At 34.1% G+C, this 19170-nt stretch overlaps 12 protein-coding genes across 12 annotated transcripts; 4 read left to right on the top strand and 8 right to left on the bottom strand.

Annotated features, from left to right (window-relative positions):
• Positions 1-201: 201 nt before the first annotated feature.
• BmR1_04g06275 (hypothetical protein) lies at positions 202-874 on the bottom strand (the record flags this gene model as incomplete). Its single annotated transcript, XM_012794406.1, has 3 exons — positions 202-490; positions 511-714; positions 735-874. The coding sequence occupies 3 exons, from the start codon at positions 872-874 to the stop codon at positions 202-204; spliced, it is 633 nt and encodes a 210-aa protein (XP_012649860.1).
• On the bottom strand, positions 864-1794 carry BmR1_04g06266 (Mitochondrial carrier protein; the record flags this gene model as incomplete). The annotated part of the gene is made up of 7 exons (XM_021482491.1): positions 864-992; positions 1013-1064; positions 1086-1207; positions 1230-1301; positions 1323-1380; positions 1407-1601; positions 1622-1794. The coding sequence occupies 7 exons, from the start codon at positions 1792-1794 to the stop codon at positions 864-866; spliced, it is 801 nt and encodes a 266-aa protein (XP_021337716.1).
• BmR1_04g06265 (hypothetical protein) lies at positions 2254-2760 on the top strand (the record flags this gene model as incomplete). The annotated part of the gene is made up of 1 exon (XM_012794404.1): positions 2254-2760. The coding sequence occupies one exon, from the start codon at positions 2254-2256 to the stop codon at positions 2758-2760; it is 507 nt and encodes a 168-aa protein (XP_012649858.1).
• A 104-nt stretch (positions 2761-2864) lies between these two features.
• On the top strand, positions 2865-3335 carry BmR1_04g06260 (iron-sulfur cluster assembly protein; the record flags this gene model as incomplete). Its single annotated transcript, XM_012794403.1, has 1 exon — positions 2865-3335. The coding sequence occupies one exon, from the start codon at positions 2865-2867 to the stop codon at positions 3333-3335; it is 471 nt and encodes a 156-aa protein (XP_012649857.1).
• A 6-nt stretch (positions 3336-3341) lies between these two features.
• BmR1_04g06255 (hypothetical protein) lies at positions 3342-4891 on the bottom strand (the record flags this gene model as incomplete). Its single annotated transcript, XM_012794402.1, has 5 exons — positions 3342-3903; positions 3930-4021; positions 4042-4346; positions 4433-4639; positions 4660-4891. 5 exons carry the CDS (start codon positions 4889-4891, stop codon positions 3342-3344), a joined length of 1398 nt encoding a protein of 465 aa, XP_012649856.1.
• A 592-nt stretch (positions 4892-5483) lies between these two features.
• On the top strand, positions 5484-7388 carry BmR1_04g06250 (hypothetical protein; the record flags this gene model as incomplete). Its single annotated transcript, XM_012794401.1, has 1 exon — positions 5484-7388. One exon carries the CDS (start codon positions 5484-5486, stop codon positions 7386-7388), a length of 1905 nt encoding a protein of 634 aa, XP_012649855.1.
• BmR1_04g06245 (Sec1 family) lies at positions 8371-10791 on the bottom strand (the record flags this gene model as incomplete). Its single annotated transcript, XM_012794400.1, has 1 exon — positions 8371-10791. The coding sequence occupies one exon, from the start codon at positions 10789-10791 to the stop codon at positions 8371-8373; it is 2421 nt and encodes an 806-aa protein (XP_012649854.1).
• Positions 10792-10846: 55 nt separating this feature from the next.
• Positions 10847-11253, top strand: BmR1_04g06240 (phosphatidylinositol N-acetylglucosaminyltransferase subunit P, putative; the record flags this gene model as incomplete). The annotated part of the gene is made up of 4 exons (XM_012794399.1): positions 10847-10901; positions 10924-10968; positions 10998-11135; positions 11156-11253. The coding sequence occupies 4 exons, from the start codon at positions 10847-10849 to the stop codon at positions 11251-11253; spliced, it is 336 nt and encodes a 111-aa protein (XP_012649853.1).
• BmR1_04g06232 (hypothetical protein) lies at positions 11406-12458 on the bottom strand (the record flags this gene model as incomplete). The annotated part of the gene is made up of 1 exon (XM_012794398.2): positions 11406-12458. The coding sequence occupies one exon, from the start codon at positions 12456-12458 to the stop codon at positions 11406-11408; it is 1053 nt and encodes a 350-aa protein (XP_012649852.2).
• Positions 13155-14375, bottom strand: BmR1_04g06231 (conserved Plasmodium protein, unknown function; the record flags this gene model as incomplete). Its single annotated transcript, XM_021482489.1, has 2 exons — positions 13155-14293; positions 14315-14375. The coding sequence occupies 2 exons, from the start codon at positions 14373-14375 to the stop codon at positions 13155-13157; spliced, it is 1200 nt and encodes a 399-aa protein (XP_021337715.1).
• A 293-nt stretch (positions 14376-14668) lies between these two features.
• On the bottom strand, positions 14669-16081 carry BmR1_04g06230 (hypothetical protein; the record flags this gene model as incomplete). The annotated part of the gene is made up of 1 exon (XM_012794397.1): positions 14669-16081. One exon carries the CDS (start codon positions 16079-16081, stop codon positions 14669-14671), a length of 1413 nt encoding a protein of 470 aa, XP_012649851.1.
• A 1098-nt stretch (positions 16082-17179) lies between these two features.
• Positions 17180-19028, bottom strand: BmR1_04g06225 (serine/threonine kinase 23; the record flags this gene model as incomplete). The annotated part of the gene is made up of 4 exons (XM_021482488.1): positions 17180-18265; positions 18348-18501; positions 18523-18781; positions 18803-19028. 4 exons carry the CDS (start codon positions 19026-19028, stop codon positions 17180-17182), a joined length of 1725 nt encoding a protein of 574 aa, XP_021337714.1.
• Positions 19029-19170: the final 142 nt, after the last annotated feature.

Here is a 19170-nt window from a genome sequence, read left to right as displayed (position 1 = left end):
ATTCCTACAAGTTCATTATTTATTTGCAATATTCATAAGATATAATTTATTGCATATATATGATAAATTACGTACTGTTTGTAGATAAACAAAAATACATTTATGGGTGATTTAACGAGTAATTATTACGAATAACTATAGAAATTGTAAGATGTCGAAGTAATTAAACTGTAAACACTGCTAAAATTACATCGCAAAATCCTATGTGTCTGATGAGCCCAAAGATTGGTACCAAGGATTTTTAAGGTCATTAGTCACGAAATAAGCTTTTATGGAACCCAAAAGAAGAGTGATTGCGATAAATAAGGACAACTTTGATTGATAAATGGCGAATGTCTCGGGGATTAGCGCCCTCTTAGCCAAATATTTGCAACACAGACTGTAGGAGAATGATGAGAATGAAAGTAAAAGCATACATTTCAATACATTGTAGTCGGCAAGATTGAGACAGAGAAACGATGATAATAGAGTTTTTAAAGATATAAAAATTCTAAATAAGCAAAATCATACCTGGTAAAAGAATACTTAGATGTCTTGTAGTCAAAGATGTCAAAAGCGAGTGGGTTTGCAGATATGTAAGCTAGAGACAACGCTGAAAGCTTAATTTGGTGTCTTAATAGAGCGTTATGAAACAAAGTTGACGGGGAAATGAGTACAGTTCCAGATGAAACGGCAATGATTGTTGCAATGACATGATGGGAATTTTTCATCAATCTAAATGACGATGTTACTACCTAGGAAATCTCTCCCGTCTATCCTCAAATATTTTAGAAACGTCTACAGCTAATCTACATTTAAATTCATATTCTAATTTCCTTTGCTCTACATTGGATACCTTAGATATATGTCTCATCAACTTTCTACTAGTAGGCATCATACAAATGTGATATCAAGATCACTGTGCTGAAGTTAATTGCTCCAAAAATGCTCCGATTCAATGATCCACGAAATAAGCCCGCTATACCTTGCCCCCTGTGTATACAACACACCCCCTATATTATCCTTGCAGTACATGAAGCAATCCTTTATAATTAAAATTTGTCTCTGCATTTTGAATTTGCAACCTGAATGACATTTTTCATCACCTAAACCTAATTATGTCGAGTGGCGATGTTATCCACCAAGCTACACCTCCAGACATGGCTGATGCAATTAGTTTACTTGTCAATTCGTTATCATAAAATTTTTGCAACATATTTTTGATATTCTATAAGTTAATATTTAATCACCTCATATAGCGGCATTTGTATTATCGATAACGGCACGAAAACGCCCAGTGTTAACCAATATCCCTTGAATAGCTAGGTATATTGAATGGTTACCGCCTTCAAATCTCCAGTTTTGACGATATTAGCTAGAATTTTAAATGAATTTCCGATCCTATATTCACTTATTTCCCGTTTGACCTTATTGCTAAACTTCTTACCTGCGCCCTCTCCGTAGCAACAGCCGTGGGTACAAATATAAGACTTGCTAAACACTCCGCAATTAATGCAGATTTCATTGAATTAGTGCTAATTTTGTCTTCGAATTTGTTATAAATAGCATTATATGAACTAATATACACTCCTGTACCTAGAATTGAACCGATACATGAAAGTCTAGTTTAACTGTGTTTTACCCTAGTCCACTATATAGATACAAAAGCCCATTTTCCCGAAAAATTTCACGGGTAAGAAATATAGAACTTCTTGGCCCTGAGTGTTTGAGTTGTAAATTAACTCTGCTCGTATCAAAAGGGTGGTAAATGAGTCTGGCAGTTAAACCCCCAAGGCAAGCTCCAATGAAACTCATCGTCAACTAATCATAGGGTCCATTTAATGATATTATAAGCATATAAATACTATTGGTACGCTCAATTTCACACATTACCTATTGGTAACAAGTAATAATAAATAATAGATTCTACTAGATTAGATATGGAATTTAGGAGACTTAACTCAATTAAACAAATCCATATTTATCACTGCAATTTTGTATATGTATATATATGGATTGTTGTTGGATTATCAACATCTTTATATTATTTACCTACTGTAATAATTTTAAAAAATGTTATAATATTAAACATTGTAGAAATAGTTCGTCAAAAATATAATTCAAAATAAACACGACTGAACTTACACACAATTTAATATTTGTTGGAATCACCTATGCGATTACGGTTAGATACTAAGTTATGCATATTAATGTCATTGATAAATAATCCACACCCCATCGTGACACTACTGTTGTGCCGTTTTTTCTGTAAACATGTCTATTGGTGGATTGAGGTACCGCCTCGGACGGCTCTACAACTCATTCTACTACGCACAAAGCAACAATAAATATGCTTTATTATTCCTCTTCCCCAGTGTAATGTGGTATACACGCTTCAGGGCAGATACCAAATTGGGCTATCGCATTTACATTTCCCCCTCTGCCACACCCACCGACTACGACGAACAATTAAACGATAAATCCATGCTTGGCTATGTAACCAGAATTATGGACAAGTTTGCCAATACTATAAATGTCTATATTTTTTCCCGGTCCAACGATTTGCCCTTGGCTTATGGGTGGAAGAATGGAATGAAGGTGTATTTGGAGGATGATATCACAGTAAGGGGACTAAAAGAGACTTTTTATGGCCCAGATAATTACCACCAAATACTAGTTGGTTGCAAGGGGAGGACTATGTTGGACAGTGACAATTTGGCACTGGCAGTACGTGGTTTTTGCAGGCATGATCCTAGAATAGTCTTTTGGAGGCAACTATAAAATGTATCTATCTATATTTTTTAATTTTAGAAATAATTTTTTGCTCCAAATGGATTATTGTGCGTGTACGATAGGTAACTTGCTAGTTGTGTGGCAATCATGTTATGTATAATAGGCTGCGACTCTTTGTAAGCAAGAACTTTTTCTATAACAACACTCTACCACAATTTGAATGTAATGTTAAATACTCATATGGAATCTACTGCTTTGCCACTATCACTCGCGCCAAAAAGTCCCTATTGAATTTGACGGATAGGGCACTATATGAAATTCGGAGGATTTCTAGCGAAGATCAGATTGTTAAATTGTCAATAAGAGTCAAAGGGTGTAATGGTTATATTTATGACATGACCCTAGTGGACAGGTCTAAAGTTGATCCCATGGATGAATTCCATCTAGATGATCGTGGCAATGAAGTACTGGTTGTAGATAGCAAGGCTGTTATGTATGTTTTAGGAACTAAAATTGATTTTGAGGAGTATGATGATGGTATAGCTTCCCAATTCATATTCACCAATCCTAATATTGGATCTTTCTGTGGATGTGGGATGAGTTTTAACATTACCAAGCACTAGATTTTACTAACTGAACTGATATTCCAATTCACAAATATCATCCGGGTGTACACTATTGCCAAAGGGCCCATTCCTTACTTGATTATCAGACTCAATGTACAAAAAATAGACATTTTTTATCGCTTCAACACCGCATCTGAATAATTGCCTCAATTCAAACTTATAATTGGCAATGTATAATAATCTCAAATCTCGCCAATCTAGCAATGGCTCATGGGCCAAAGGTCCGTTCCAACCCCAAGGCAAAATGTCTATAATGAATTCATCACTTCCTAGGGCAACATCTACAGCACAATATTGAAGTCTTAATTCGCGGATTATATTTTGTATTTCATTATTTAACTGTATTATATTAGTGACAACTTCAATACGGTTGTTTGGATTTTGCAAATAAGGCAACTTTATGTGCGAGTGAAGTTGCGATATTGCCACTAAACTGTTGTCAATGTAGTACAGACGAAACTCATTACTTGGATCAATTTTACGCCGTTCAACTAGATACAATTCTCCCTCCTGATAACTACAATCTCGCCACTTGCACGATGACTTGAGTAATAATATTACATCCCTGAGTTATATAGTTTGAGTTGATACCTCTCATTTGTTACAGTGTAGGAATTATTTATAATCCAACATCCATCTAGAACAAATATATTGCGATATTTAACCATACATCCAGCATGTTTCTAAATAAAACATACGGTACCCTTAATACGCCAGATATTGCAATAATCGGATGATTTAGTTCTGGGTCTGATAGTGAAATAACAGAGTCAACAGAATCATTTGGTGATAGTTCATTATCTGAGTAGTGTAATTCACTCTCAGAATCAGATTTGACAATGTATTTTCCACATGCCAAATTATCTGGGACGTAGAAAGTGTTAGAGTTTAAGTATTTGACAAAACATTCTGGAAGTTCAACTTTGTGATATTTAAAAGTAGATGATTTACAGCAATTGGCCCAATGTTGATGAGTCCAGTAGTTGTAATTTATGTTATAAATCCACTCTATTTAAGTAAAGTCTAAATGTTTTGAGGAAATTTGTGTTTTTAAAGAAAATTCCCCAAAAATGATACAATGTTCGAAAAAATACCTGGAGGGCCAAAAATAATGTGCATTAGAAACGACAACTCTGTGTAATAATCATCCTCTGTTAGCAGATAACTGCTTAATATGTGATTTTTCGATATAGTAATATTGTCTTCGGAAATTAGTTTGCTAATTGTATTTTTTATTTCATTTTTATCACTATGAATGATAAAAGTAGTATCTATAGCTGTCAAGTTGTCACTCATCATAACTAAATAAGTGGAATATTACAATCAACAATTGTTATGCAGTGTATATTATCGCTGCCAATACCACACAGTTGGTTTACCAAGGCAATTTTGAACTTGCAGTCTTTAAACAATGATTCAGCATCAGATAAAGAATATGTACCACATGTTCGTTTAATAATATGTGGTGAAATAGGCACACCATCACTAAAAATTGGCACGTTGGTTAATAGAGTTATTACCCTAGGGCCAAACAAAGAATCCATGATAATCATACTACACAGCACCACTACTCATAACTCATCATAATACTTGGGCAATCCCAATCATAACATCTAGTAACAATTAGATCATTTTAATACACATATTGCACATAATAAGCTACCATTATTCCAACTAAATATTGTTAGGATTTTGGGGGAATTGAATTTATGATTAAATTTAAACACCTAATATATAGTATAAATGAATTGTTGTACAATCAACTTAGACCGCTATTGATGTATTAATCAATTCCAAACGTTCAAGTTGATATCGTCATGAATAATCAAATGAATAATGTAATAACGATAAATAACTGGATATTAGACAGGGGATGTAATTGCACCAATGCTAAAAGTAGATGCACTGATATTTGTCACTCCATCCATATATAATACACATCATAAGCATGCAATAGTGGGTTGGCATATGACGTATTCAAACTTACATCACATTTCAAAATAAATCATAAATCATTATTTTCACTATTCAAACTCCCAGATTCTGCAATTTTTACAGAAATATTAGGGTTCATAATTACAATAACTGTACCTAAAAGCAAAGCTTGCTGTCAATCGACACCAATAGTGCATCTTATTTACAATTATGAAGTTGGTAAATATTCCTACTATTTTTGCCATCTATGGTCTCACAACTCTATTATTTGACATATCTTATTGTACTGATACCCTAGATTTGCAACACTATGATGGCAATGGGGGAAATGAGGGTGCTACTGGAACGGAATTATCAACAATAGATAATAATATAACCTTTGAGTTATCACAAGATTCGCTTCCTCTAGCTCAAACAATTTTTAAAGGTTCTCAAATCGTAATAAATCCTCTTATTAGCAATAGGATTATCAGTTGGGATGGATACTTTTACTTCGAATTGCCCTCCAATGCACACGATGCTTCTATATACTTAAATTGCATTTACAATAGACAAATCATGATAACTATTTCGTTTTTTCTTATCGATGATACCATTCCAACAGAAATTGAGTTATCATATAATGAAAGTGAAATATTAGAATTTCCACATGATTTCAGATTTCCAAAATGGATGACCGGCTTTCGTGGAAGGACTTTTGTTGAACGTCTAAATAGAATAGTTCCGTACATAGATGTTGATTTGACACAAAATGAATTACACGATTCATTAACTTATATCGATGAATCTTTATTTAGTTACGTACACGATAAAGATAATACAAAATACTTGATTAGATCAATATCTTATGGTGATAAGAAAGTTGATATAAAGCCTGTATCTGATGTATTATTATATATTTTACCCGTGGGTTATATGAAATTTACTATCCGTATCGATCTTAGGGCTAGTCCAAAGCAATCACTCAAAAAAGAAGTGGCCAAATGGGATATGACAATGGAAGACATTACACAAGTCCCTGAATGGATACTTAATGCCAACAGTAGGTTCTCTTCCATGATATTCAATCTCCCACCACCATCAACACTTGATCTTTCATCCGAAACACTTGAATATTCGTTCGAAGTAGGTGGACATTATAACACAATCCATTTGTCGCTTGAATACGAAAATAATGACAATTTTATTGGATATTTAAAGTGGCATGATTTTTATAGTTATGAATTACCCAGGGATACGTCACTTCGAGATATTTGGATATATCCCATAGGCAATAACCAGATTTTATTGATATACTATGGCTATAATTATAATCTTGAACCAATTCAAGAAATTGATTCATCAATTATTACATTTCCCGATGATTATACACCTCCACAATGGATTAAAGACATAAATCCATACTTCTTCGATAAAGTTAAAATCCCCATTGAGTTTATAGAGTTGGATTTTACCAAAGATGAATTACCACAACAACTAAAATATAGCCAGAGCTTTGATACAGTTGACATTACTATAGATAAGGAATATTCTGAGTCTATCCGAATTGGGAAGATATTGTTAATTGACGGTGAGAAATCTTACATCGTACCTAAACATAACATCATCACTAAAATAATTCTTACAGTCTCCGACAATAAAATACGAACCACACTTTTTTACTCTGAAATGTCTGAACTAACAATAGATTTTAGAAAGGATTTCTACACTGAATTGTCCTCAGATTTCCTACCTCCAAAATGGATTCAAACACTTGAAGCATTTATGGAGTGTTTTAATTCCAATGAAAGAATTTTATCATTACAATTGGCAAATGATGATTTGCCACCAGAAATTGTTTTATCCACGGCTGATGACGGAGTGAAGTTGCAGTTGGATTACGTTCATGCTGACAATGTGATAATAAGCAGTGTTTCTTTTGGCGAAAACCACATGTTGACTGTACCCAGTGATTCGTTTGTAAATGCTATTTATGTGATAGTTGCGGACAATCAGATTACAATAAAAATCAAGTACAATGAGTCGGATGGGACTTTGACAAGTTTTACCAAGGAACTTGGTCAAATCAGTGATATAACGGTCCCCTTGTGGCTAAAAAATAACCTGGTTACTTGATGACGAAATATATATCTCATTACAACTCCATCCTTTTATATACTACTCTTTAGCAATTTCGTCACGAAATACATACACTCACAATATCCTGTCTATTCAATGATTAATGTGGCTAATGTAATGCAACTAATTATCGCAGCATATCCACAATCACACAGTAGCTAGAAATTCACTACCCATATAATAACAAATGATAGATATCTAATAGTTGATATATACAAAACACATCTAATTAAAATTGAATTTTAGATGAAAATATAAATGAGATAATATATACATATACAAATAGTAAATGCTTAGATGAACGGGAAACAATGTAAAGTGAGTACACGTAGTATGATTGCATTGACACGAAAGTAGCGAAAAATAAAAAATAATTGATGCAAAGAGAGGAATAACAATTGAAGAAGGATGGAAATGTGCAGATAGATTAAGAATTAGATTTGTGGTTATCAATATACAAAAAGTTATTAATAACCATATGTTCACTCATGTACATTTAACGAACAATGTATATAATATATATAAGAAACATGCTGGATGATTGGTATAATTATGAGGTTTAATATGGTTTAAAGTAACTATTTTTATTGTTCGATAAAGTATGTAAATACCATAAGCCTTTCATCATATTAATAATTTGATGTGACAACAATGCGCTCGCCACTTTACTCAGTTAAATGTAATAACCTTTGTCATTTGTGTTATTATAACAACAAGTAACTCTCCAATTAATTAGTATGAGCAACAACCCATTAGAGTAGAAATTATTACATTGCATGCATTGACACTTTTATCGATTTCGACATGGTGTATCGATGATTCGGATGGTAGGATTATTACTATGTCATTGCTTCATTTTGTCTGAATAGCCACTTGAATTTACCTCTATCGTTTTCCTTCAATGTTATAATCCCCCGTTTGACTAATGCATTTTAATCAATGTATCTAAACTAACTAATCAAAATTACAAACTAACAACCTATATTGTCACCTTTCTGAGCTGATTATATATTTTTTTAGCATTGATTATGCTTGTAGTGACGATGAGGTACTTTTCCTTTTGGTTTCTCATCTCGTTTAGCTTCCTTATGGCAGATATCTCACTGTAAGTTATGCCTCCATAGTAGAACACTAAATTTAGCCTTGATTCTTTTTCCATAATGACATTTTCCGATGCCTTCTCAAATGAACCCCTTATTTGCTTTACTGTATCTTTTAGTTGCTCTAATTTACCAATGGGATGCTTTTTACTATCGAAATTTTGGCGCTGAGAATCATCCAGATCAATTTGTACTACTGGTCCATCGATATAGAACAAAGTCTCCTTTATGTCTTGCCAGCCCTGCGGGGAGGTGTGAAGAAATTGCAGCAATCTCACTGTCAAAGGGACATAACCACTGAAGGAATAAATGAAGTCTTTTCTTGCATTTTCATTATCAATAATCAAATTCAACTTGTTGCGTAATTTCTCCCATTGATGCTCATCCCTATCGCTATTGAAGGGAGTTAATCCGATTCTACTTCTAAAAATACTGTCATTAGTACAGATATTATCATTGCTAGTGTCACTAGACTTCAATAAACCCACGGTTGTTAAATTGCTCAAGCGGTAATACTCGCCAAAACCGTACTGTTGTATAATGGCTCGTTTGACGCTGTACAACTCCTTTCCACTGAACATAGGATATACAAGTGTTAGTAGGCACAGTAATCGGTAGATATCAATTATATTTACGCGATAATTTACCATATCTTCAATTTGTTCCAGTAGTTCATGCACTGTCTGCTTATTAGATATGACCCGCAATAAACCTGCATTGTGTTTGTCAAACTTGGCCCGTGTTATATCGTATTCAATTTTGAGTATTTTTTGGTTAATTGTGTTATTTATCATTTTGCACAAGTGTGATGCGATATTAATGTGAGTTGCCAGTGATGAATGTTCACGTTGTAACTGTTTGAATTTGTTCATAAATTTGGCCATCTCACTAATAGTCTTCATATCCTCCTTTTCCTGATACATCTTTTGTATTTCATTAGCCTTTTTATGTAAATGATTTCCTATGTCATCATAGGCTAGATCCCTTATCTCCTTAAATATGCCATTTTGCGATGACAATGAAACTGTTGTAGTATCAATTTCGCCTGGGTTCAGCAAAGATTGATAACCTTCTAGCCACTCTGGCAGGTAGTTTTTTTTAGATACCCCCTTTACCACATCTTGAGGCACTGTAACAGATTCATATTCAATACTCCAAAATGAATCGAGTAGTCCTAAATAACTAGAGGAAGTGCATAATAGTGAATAGTAGTCAATCCTACGATCAAAAATCACTAAATGATTGACCTTTTGCGATATATTATACAGATTAGGCGAGTGAACATTTAATTCCGATGATTGTGAATGATCAAGTGAGGTGAAGTGCCGAATTGGCACTGCACATATGTGTTCCAATTTATCTGACTTGACCGACCTGGTTCTAATACACTCAGTCTTCCTCCTTCGGGACGAAACAAGCAAATCCGTTATAATCTTACCAGCTTCGCCTATTGCCCTAATCTTTCCAATCGATCCTTTAAGAATTGATTCTTGTAGCTTCATGATGGAATCACACGCGATCTTTGGCAAAATAGAGTCATTAAACAGGTAGAAATCAGAAAAGGCATCTTCCATCTCCATACTAATAATATCATCCCCTATGGCACACCAATACAACTCACAACTGCTAACTATTATTTCATGTTTATAAGAACTTTTATCATTTAAGTCATGCTTTAGCAGGTTAGTTGATTTAACATGTTTGATGTATTGGAATTGAAAGTGTTGGCCCATATTCAAAAGAAGTAAATCTTTAAAACTAGGTGAGATATCAGGTATAGCTATGATTGCACACCCGTAAACACGTTTCTTAGCCTCGTTAGCATTCAAACTGTAATCAAATGCACTACTTATAGTTTTTGTTGCTGATTTTATGAGTGAGTTTTTATCGTTTCCAGATTCTTGTTCATCATCTTTGATAGAAAAATCATTGTAGATCTGTGATTTGATTTCGTCGGTTGATTCAAAGGTTGGTCTTGTCAAGTATATAATCAATTCAACTCCGTTTGGCACAGTATCGTAGCCAAATTCACGAATATCCGCTACACCTAGCGGAGGCCAGGCATTCTTCTTATACAGCAGTGCCAATATACTGTACACGTCATGTGAACAAGCTAGAAATATCTTGTTGTAAATGAGCTCAGGGGTATCTGGGATAACCTTTTGCATCAAATTTGCACTGGGCGTTACATTATCTGCACTTGTATTGTATGGAATAATTATGTGGGATATTATTTCAAAAATAGCATTTTCAAACGCATGACAACCGTTCTGTCTGACCTGAGATATAATCCAAGACATACCCACTATGTACAACTTTCATCCCACATACTATTAACATTCTTCACGAGTATCCATGAATAGTGTGGTTAGGGATTTTTTGTTCTGGGTTTTCTGCATCATTCTATACAGTATATTATTCTTTTAATTCAGTTGTATATCTGTGTTGGACTTTTATTCCGGATTCAATACTGCATAGTCATGGCATAACATACTACCCCTCAAAGTAGCTACTCATTTACTTAGACATTGGTCATTAGTGATACCTGCGCTGGGAGTTGTATTGTATAATTCCCTGTCCAATTACTACTACATAACATCCAAAATGCACAACGTCAGCATAGACTCCATTAACAATATAAAAGGTACAGTGTCAGTTATTTAGACAAGTACTCGAAATACGCCGATAAAGGACCAAGCATTAATGAGAATCGAATGGTGGATATACCTGTCACTGCAATATCAAGACAATTGTATGGTTAACTTATAATAACATCTATTTCGTTAAAAAATTATGTAAATTTTGTACAATAGTTTGCGCGATACATAAAAACTATTAAGCCCTTTCAGCTAGCGTATGTATCATAGTTTATTTTTTATGATAGATAATATATTTTACATTTGCCAATGATTAATTAATTCAAACAACTTTTCAGGAACTCAGGGATATTATGCATATCATAGTAAATTCTCTTCGCGTGCTTCTTATCATTTTTGGTATCCACGTGGGCAAATAGAGCAGCTGTGGAATAATGAGCTTCGCTATAATGCAAGAACGAAACAAATTGTGGACATGATAAATACGTGGGTACTGAAAATATTGTTCCATTGTCGTGACATATAATGAATTTGATGTTGAAAATCTTCTCCAATGATGCTATATCTGCTTCGTTTCCCCAGTGTAAAGGGGATTTGAACTGGGTTAGTTGATCAAATAATTCTCTATAAGCATTTTTACACATTGGATTTTTTCTTAATTTTGCAATCAAAGGGTCCAAATCCACAAGGTCTTTTCCAGCCCCGACATATGCTTGTTTATATAATTCCAATTTTTCGATAAAATTCTCATTGTCAAACTGTGCCAGATCCTCTCTATCCTCAAAGTTTACACCTATGAAATCAATAGCAGCCAAGTATTTAAGACATTTTGGAGTGTATTCCTTGCATTGAGAACGTATAATTCTCGATATCATTTGTTTAAATTTATTAGTGACATCATAAGTTGGTGCAGGGACAATTAATTTGTGCCTATTATCTATACAAGTGATTATAGGTGATATGGCATTGTATAAGCAGTTCCCATCGCCAACAGTATGCATTGCACACACTGAATAGTTGTTACCATTGAATAAATGGCGCAAGCGCCACGAAGGCTCAAACCATCGATCGTCATATATGTCTCTGCATTTGGGTTGTATTTCATCCGATGATGACGGATGAAATAGAGTAGAAAGTGCAGATTCTTTCAAATTTGAGACGCTTATGTTACTATTATTGTCATTTTTGTGGTTATGGACATCGGCGTTCTGATTTAAACTGGTCAACCAAGTATCTCTAAGTGAGTCAGTATTAATTGTTTCGCTTGCAATTAACTGCGATTTATAATTAAAAACATTACTGCATGGAACCATACAGTATGTTAATGGGATAATTGTCGGCAAAAGAATTTGTTTGAGAAATGATAACATATGTATGCCCACAGTATATATATATATATATATCTGTTGGGCACTTGTATTTTGTAATTATATCATTTGGTTATTTTCTTGTTTTTTAACAGTTGAATCAATATATTTACTTCTTTTAGACATATAATTTTCATGTTCACTTCTAAATTGCACATTATTATGTGGTATTTCTATTGTAAATTATAAATCTCCCATCTTTTTAAATGAGCATAAAGTGATTTTATGTGAAATCACTTTATGCTCATTTAAAATACACTTATTAACCAATTGCCACATTTAACACTCTGTTTTATAGCGTAAATACTGAAAAAAATTATATGGAAATTGTAAATTTGAATTAAAAATTTACTTCAATTATACATTATTGAACAGTTATTCAAAATACAATGCGTAGGATTATGTAATTGCAATAAAATAATTAAATAAATATTCTTAATTAACAGTATAGATGTTAATTGTCTACTAACTAATCTCAACAATCAATTTATGATAATTAAACTCGTATATGCAGATTAATTGTTTTAATTTTTAACAAAACTAGAAATCACAACCACTAAACAATCAATTATTGTACAATGCTACTGTACCAAATAACTAATCTAAGATATTACGCTGCACGGTGATAATGTAATACGAGTGATTGCCTATGCGATAAATTAAAACTTAGCAAATAATTACATTAATAATAATCGTAAATTACGACTTAATCTCTATTCCAGTGTCCAAAAAGGCTATTAAAGAAAGCGTGTCTGGAAGTTCGTCTTTGCTATATGTGGATTGTATCTTTGTCGGGTTTCCAATTTTCACCAGTCCACAAGACTGGTAGTGACACATATTGAAATAATATATTAATACAAAGGCCTTCGGGGAGCTAAAACGATCGTAATCGCCCAATAGCAAACAAGAATCGCCGCTACGGAATAGGATAATTGATATATTGAGTATCTTTTCCAAAGCGGCTTTGTCAAAAGCATCTCCCCAATGTTTGCCAGACACTTCTGCATGCAATTTGTATACTTTATTGGCAATCGTAATTATAGGCACAGTGCCTATTTTCTTACTAAGTTTAAACTTATACTTGTCTTCACTAGTATCCAAATTTTTAATATCACCCACTTTATAAAACTGCATTCTATTTAAAAATGTTTCCTCGTCAAAATGTTCAATATCATCTATTCGCTCTGGATTATATGTTATGAAAAAGGCTGCAGCCATTTTCCTCAACTCCACATGGGTAAAATAGTGTGAATCAGTTAAATTTATCGGTGCAAATCGCGCAAAATGGGGGTTATCGGTGTTAAAACTCTTGATTTTACCCTTTGTATACCCAGAATTGCGTAGAGAACCAGCTAGTGAGTGAAAGAAGCAATCGCCACCCCCGCCCTGGTCCATTCGGCAAAGGTGGTAGTTGTAAGTTGAAAATCTACGTTTCCAGCCACTATCTGCATCATCCCAACCAAAATTTGAACAAATATTCAACGCAGCCCTATCTCCAACGCTAGTAGCGTTTTCGTCCATTACCATATTCACCAAGTCATATAACTTCAGTATATTTTTACCACGTTTTAAAAATATATGCCTCATTTCATTAAGTTTATCCCGTAATTTAGCTAACTTAAGCTCGTGAAAATCAGCATTTGCTTTTTTGGACTCGCATGTGGTAGATTCTGCATCATGTCGAAAATATTGCATCTTATTTGAAAGGGGGTTTTGTGTAGTTTCGGCCTCAAATTTTCCGTTAATCATGTCTTTATTTGGTCGTGCTGAATTGTTTTGAGGCGATTCATGCTGTGAAGTATTTATGTTAGCTTCCCTTCCAGTTACATAGCTTTCGACTGAATTAATTTGTTCCATACCATAATTACAACTATGTAAAATAAAAATTGCCAAAACAGGTAAATTAAAGATATTGTGCATTTTGTTTTGTTTACCTTATAATTGTTTATGCAGCGTTTTATGCGCTGTGAGAAAATTCTTCGCTACACTATGGTCATTTGGTAACACATATATATATTGGTAGTATAAGGATAATTAAATCACCACAAAAATCACTGTCAGGTAGCTTAACATAGCGAAACCAATCAGCTATAGAGAACTCTACACCTCTAGAATTAGCAACTGAATTGTTGGGGTGTTGTAATTATGTTGTGCATGTTATATATTATACTATCAAATGCAAAATATACAATTTACTTATAAGTTGCGTGAATTCAACTACGTTTTAATCGCATTCTTTCCTTCCTTGCTCGCATGTAGCATGCATTACATACAGCCACTCCGTGCAAATATCTCCATTGCGGTGTGGCCCTAGCGCGGCACTTAGAACATGCATAGTCGCTCCTATTTAGTCTGGGCCTACCAGCAGATGAATTTTTACCGCGTTTTACAGATAATCTAGATGGCTTATCCTTTAAATCATCTATATTCCACTTCCCGCCTGCTGTCTTGTTATATAGCAATCTTTGGCTATACATACTTGGGTAGTTTGCATTTGAGTGTGTATGTTGTTGGTATACGTTTTGTGGTATTTTGTACATGGGCCATTGCCAATTGTAAACACTAGCATCCATTGGCAAATCGTTCGTGTTGTACATTTGTTGAAGGTATGTTGTTTTATAGTCTATTAAGTGTACATTTTGTGCCCCCTGCATCTGCTGCATCCTTTGTATTGGTTGTGTTATTTGATCATTGTAGTAGTAATTATTATAGCCTGCGTACTTGAGACCAGAACTAGTGTTGTTGGTGACAGTTGTAGAAACTTGGAGTGGAGATGTTGGATGTTTTTGATTACTTGATTGGACGGTTTCATTCGACTGGATTGATGCTTCATTAGATAGCATCAAACACGGAGTTACATCGCTGTATCTGGATATCAAGTTGCCAAATGGGAGATCCTCTTCATTTGCAGTCTCACCCGTTAATACATTTGACACTGCATTATCCGAGTGATTATCAATAGTTGAATGATCTTCCGTCGAGTGATCGCCTATAGATGCTATGTCTTTGCAAGATTTGTTGGCTTCGCTGTGATCTGAGGATTCCGTACTGCATTTGTCACCAGATACTCGTGTATAACTTTTATCACCATTGTAGTTTACATTTGGTGAATAGTTAGCATATTCGTAGCCATTATATTGTTGTTGGTAGCGCGTATCGTATGGGATGACATTATTATAAGTATGCGTTAGGGTTTGCTCGCCATAACCACTCAATGAGGACTGGGGGCTAGCTTTAGTGTGGCCATAACCACTAGTTACTTGGTGGTATAAGAAATTATTTTGCTGTACATCAGCATAAGGTTGCAAATTATCATATTGTTGTATATTGTGTTTTTTTATGAACTGTAGAGGCTCGTATAAGTTTGTCATTGAATAGTCAATCAGTGGTTTAATCATTTCATCCTTTCCCACTTTGTCTTCACAGAATACGTAGTACGGTTTATCCAAATTTAATACAAATCCATTGGTCTCGATACTCTTTTCTACAGAATTATTACTAGCAATTGTAACAGCCTTCGAAGTTGATGAATTGTAACCATTATTTACCGCGTCGTGTGTGTTGGGGAGGTCGTGGTCTTTGACATTTTTGTAGACATTTACATCATAAGTATCGCTCATTTCCATTGTGTCAAATCACATTCATTAACAATATCAACTTTATGCTGTTTATTATATGTCAAGCCTCAACTATACCTCCCGGTCAGACCTGTACACATATGTACACCCTCTGTTACCGCTCATAATTCTTCACTATGCTCTCAAATCACTCAATTAACCATAGCCATATATAAATTATTTAATTAATCATCAAGTCACAACTTTAACATGTAAAAATGTGACAATTCAACTGATTTGCAGGAATTTACACAAATCCATGGCAATGCGTAGTACAATGTCTAATATAATTGTTAATAAGCACTCAAATACATTTATATACTTATTTAAACAAAATTATTAAACATTAATTTCTCTTAAATTCAAATATTAACACATTATAAATCCTAGTTTCTGTGTTCATATAGCATAAATGATATATCACATTTGTCGTTTCAAACAATATATTTTAGCATATTATCATACGCAATAATATTAATAAACCTTATACAGCTTTATTTATCTAATTTAATTCTTAGATAATTAAATTTGCAGAATTTCAAACTACAAAAATTTGTGGTAATATTGACATTAAAGTGCTTGATTATTTTCAATTTATGACTATTATAAACGACTTAATTGCTTAATCTGTTCTTAAGTTAACACTTATAGGTATTGTAATAAATTTATCTTAAAAATTTGTTGATTAAGGAGCCCATTTTTATGTCCACGAAAATAATTTGTACTAACAAGTGCATGTAATATATTTAAAACTATCACAATTGCACAGCAGCAATTACTAAGCATGTATTGAATGTTAACCACTGATATCTATAAACATTTCTGGAATATAAATACAATCACAAATAGTTTATATTATGCTAAATTGTTGCGCTAATATTAAATAAATTAGTCAAACACTTCAATATATTTTTTAACGTGGCACTTACTGCCAAAATCAATTATAAGCACCAAAAGGCAATAAATAATACACAATGATACATAGCAATTAAATAAATTAATGCGGATATAATTATCAATTTACACAAAACATTCTACCACAAAATAATATGAGTTGTTTTATGATTACTGAGTTATCAAAAGTAACTTGATAATTCAATATAATGGTCAAGTTGTGAGCCATTTGTGCATTAGTAACTCATGCGCTGGCATCCTCTCCTCAGGATTGATCTTTAACATGCACAAAAGGAAATTAGACAATTCACTGGCTTCATTTTGCTTCATTTTGTACTTTTTCACCAAGACGCTTTCTATGGGCCATTGTTTGATATTTTTCATACACCTAACTAGTACTTGTTTGGATTTTTTGCCCTTTTTGATCATACTCTTGGGAATTGGCCCTAATAGTTCAACTATTAATTCCATATGATTGCAGTCGCGATCTTTGGCGTCGCTGCCCCGAGGGTCGAATAAGTAATCTCCTGTCACAAGTTCGAATATTACGCAGGCTAGTGACCAAATGTCAGCAGATGTACAGTAACCACATTTTAAAATTGCTTCTGGCGATCTATATTGTCTCGTCTGTATTTCATCGGTAAAGTGGTTGTGGACCCAGCATGCATTGCCCAGGTCGCAGATTTTGAATATTGAATTGGGAGAATGAAATGTATCTAGACTTGCCGGTTTAATCTGGTATTTCCCACATACAGTTTCCACAAATATTTGTTTCTTATTAGACGAATTTTTCGGCTTTTTATTCAAATTACTGTTGATAGAAAGTGATAAGCCAGCCCCTGTCTTAATTGATTGGCTGTTACTCAGTAGTTCAAATTTAGGCATCCAGTCGACAGTTTTATTCATACTTACATCGTTCAGTAATTCTTTTTTTAGATTATGGCCGTAGTGTTTGTAGAGTGTAGTTTGTAAAGCATGTGGATGGGAGTAACTTGTAATGTAGGATGGATCACTAATGCCGCGTCTAATCTCATGTTTTACATAGGGACACGCTGTGTTATTGTCTTTGTATGCATCATTTTTATCGCCATTGTCACCAGCCAAAGTCGTGTGGATGTTTTTATCATCACTCGTTCTGTGCAAATCAGATTCTAATGGTAGCGATGCTGGTATTGGAGGGGAGCTGACCAGGATATTTTCCGGTTTCAAATCCGTGTGTATTATTCCACAAATGCGATGGAGGTAGTCTAGCCCTAGCAATACATGGATGGCTATTTTTTTAACCAAATGTATTGGAATCTGGATTAATGTACTATAGTACAAAATTGAAATGATATTATTCTTCCAATTAAACAAATATCAAACATGTAAAGTGACTTACCCCCCGAAACTTGTACATTTTAATCAAGCACAGTATATTTGGACCCATAATCTCAAAAACAACGCAAATATGGACTCCATTTATCCCGTGCACTTTAAAAAAATTCAAATACGAAATTACACCCCTCGTCTTATTATAATTGTCCTGCAACAGACTGTGTAAACCATCGTATTACCTTTTGTAAAGATCTTTAGACTCAAGCCATTCCTTGGACAAAACCTCATTCCTAACTTTAGTAAGCATCTCTATTTCATCATACACCGCTTCAGTATGGGCATCTGCACTGCGTTGAAATTTAATCGCTACGTAAGTTGGGGGCTTGGATTTGAAATCAGTAGCCATCCATACGGTGGAGAAATAGCCCCAACCAAGCTTGGCCTCAATGCGATATCGGTCATTATAGATATCGCCAATTCTAACAGGGTGATAGCCACCTAAATAAGCTATAGTGATACCCATGATATATGAAGCAGAATCTTCACTTTCACTAAAATCTTCGACCTCCCCCTGCATCCCGTCCAAAATTTTATCGGAATTATCCGAACTCACGGAGTAAATTGACTCTGATATAGATACATTGTCAGAGTGTTCATTTTTGTAGTATTCGTATATACTGGGAGGATTGGACGAGGGTTCGGAGGAGGCATTTTCTCTCATAATGCTGCTCTCAGTGTCGCTCATCTCACGCCATAATTAAATGTGTGAATATAGACAAATATTCACAAATTACACCCACTAATAATTGCTGAACTATGGTACATAGTAATAGTATGGTACCCCATCACAGTGTCATCTGTCAAAACTATATGTAAATAATGTAGCA

The sequence above is a fragment of the Babesia microti genome, chromosome IV, assembly GCF_000691945.2.
Source record: "Babesia microti strain RI chromosome IV, complete genome".
In the NCBI taxonomy this organism is placed as follows: domain Eukaryota; phylum Apicomplexa; class Aconoidasida; order Piroplasmida; family Babesiidae; genus Babesia; species Babesia microti.
The sequence above is the reverse complement of the archived record's forward strand: the minus strand, read 5'-3'. Positions and strand labels throughout refer to the sequence as shown.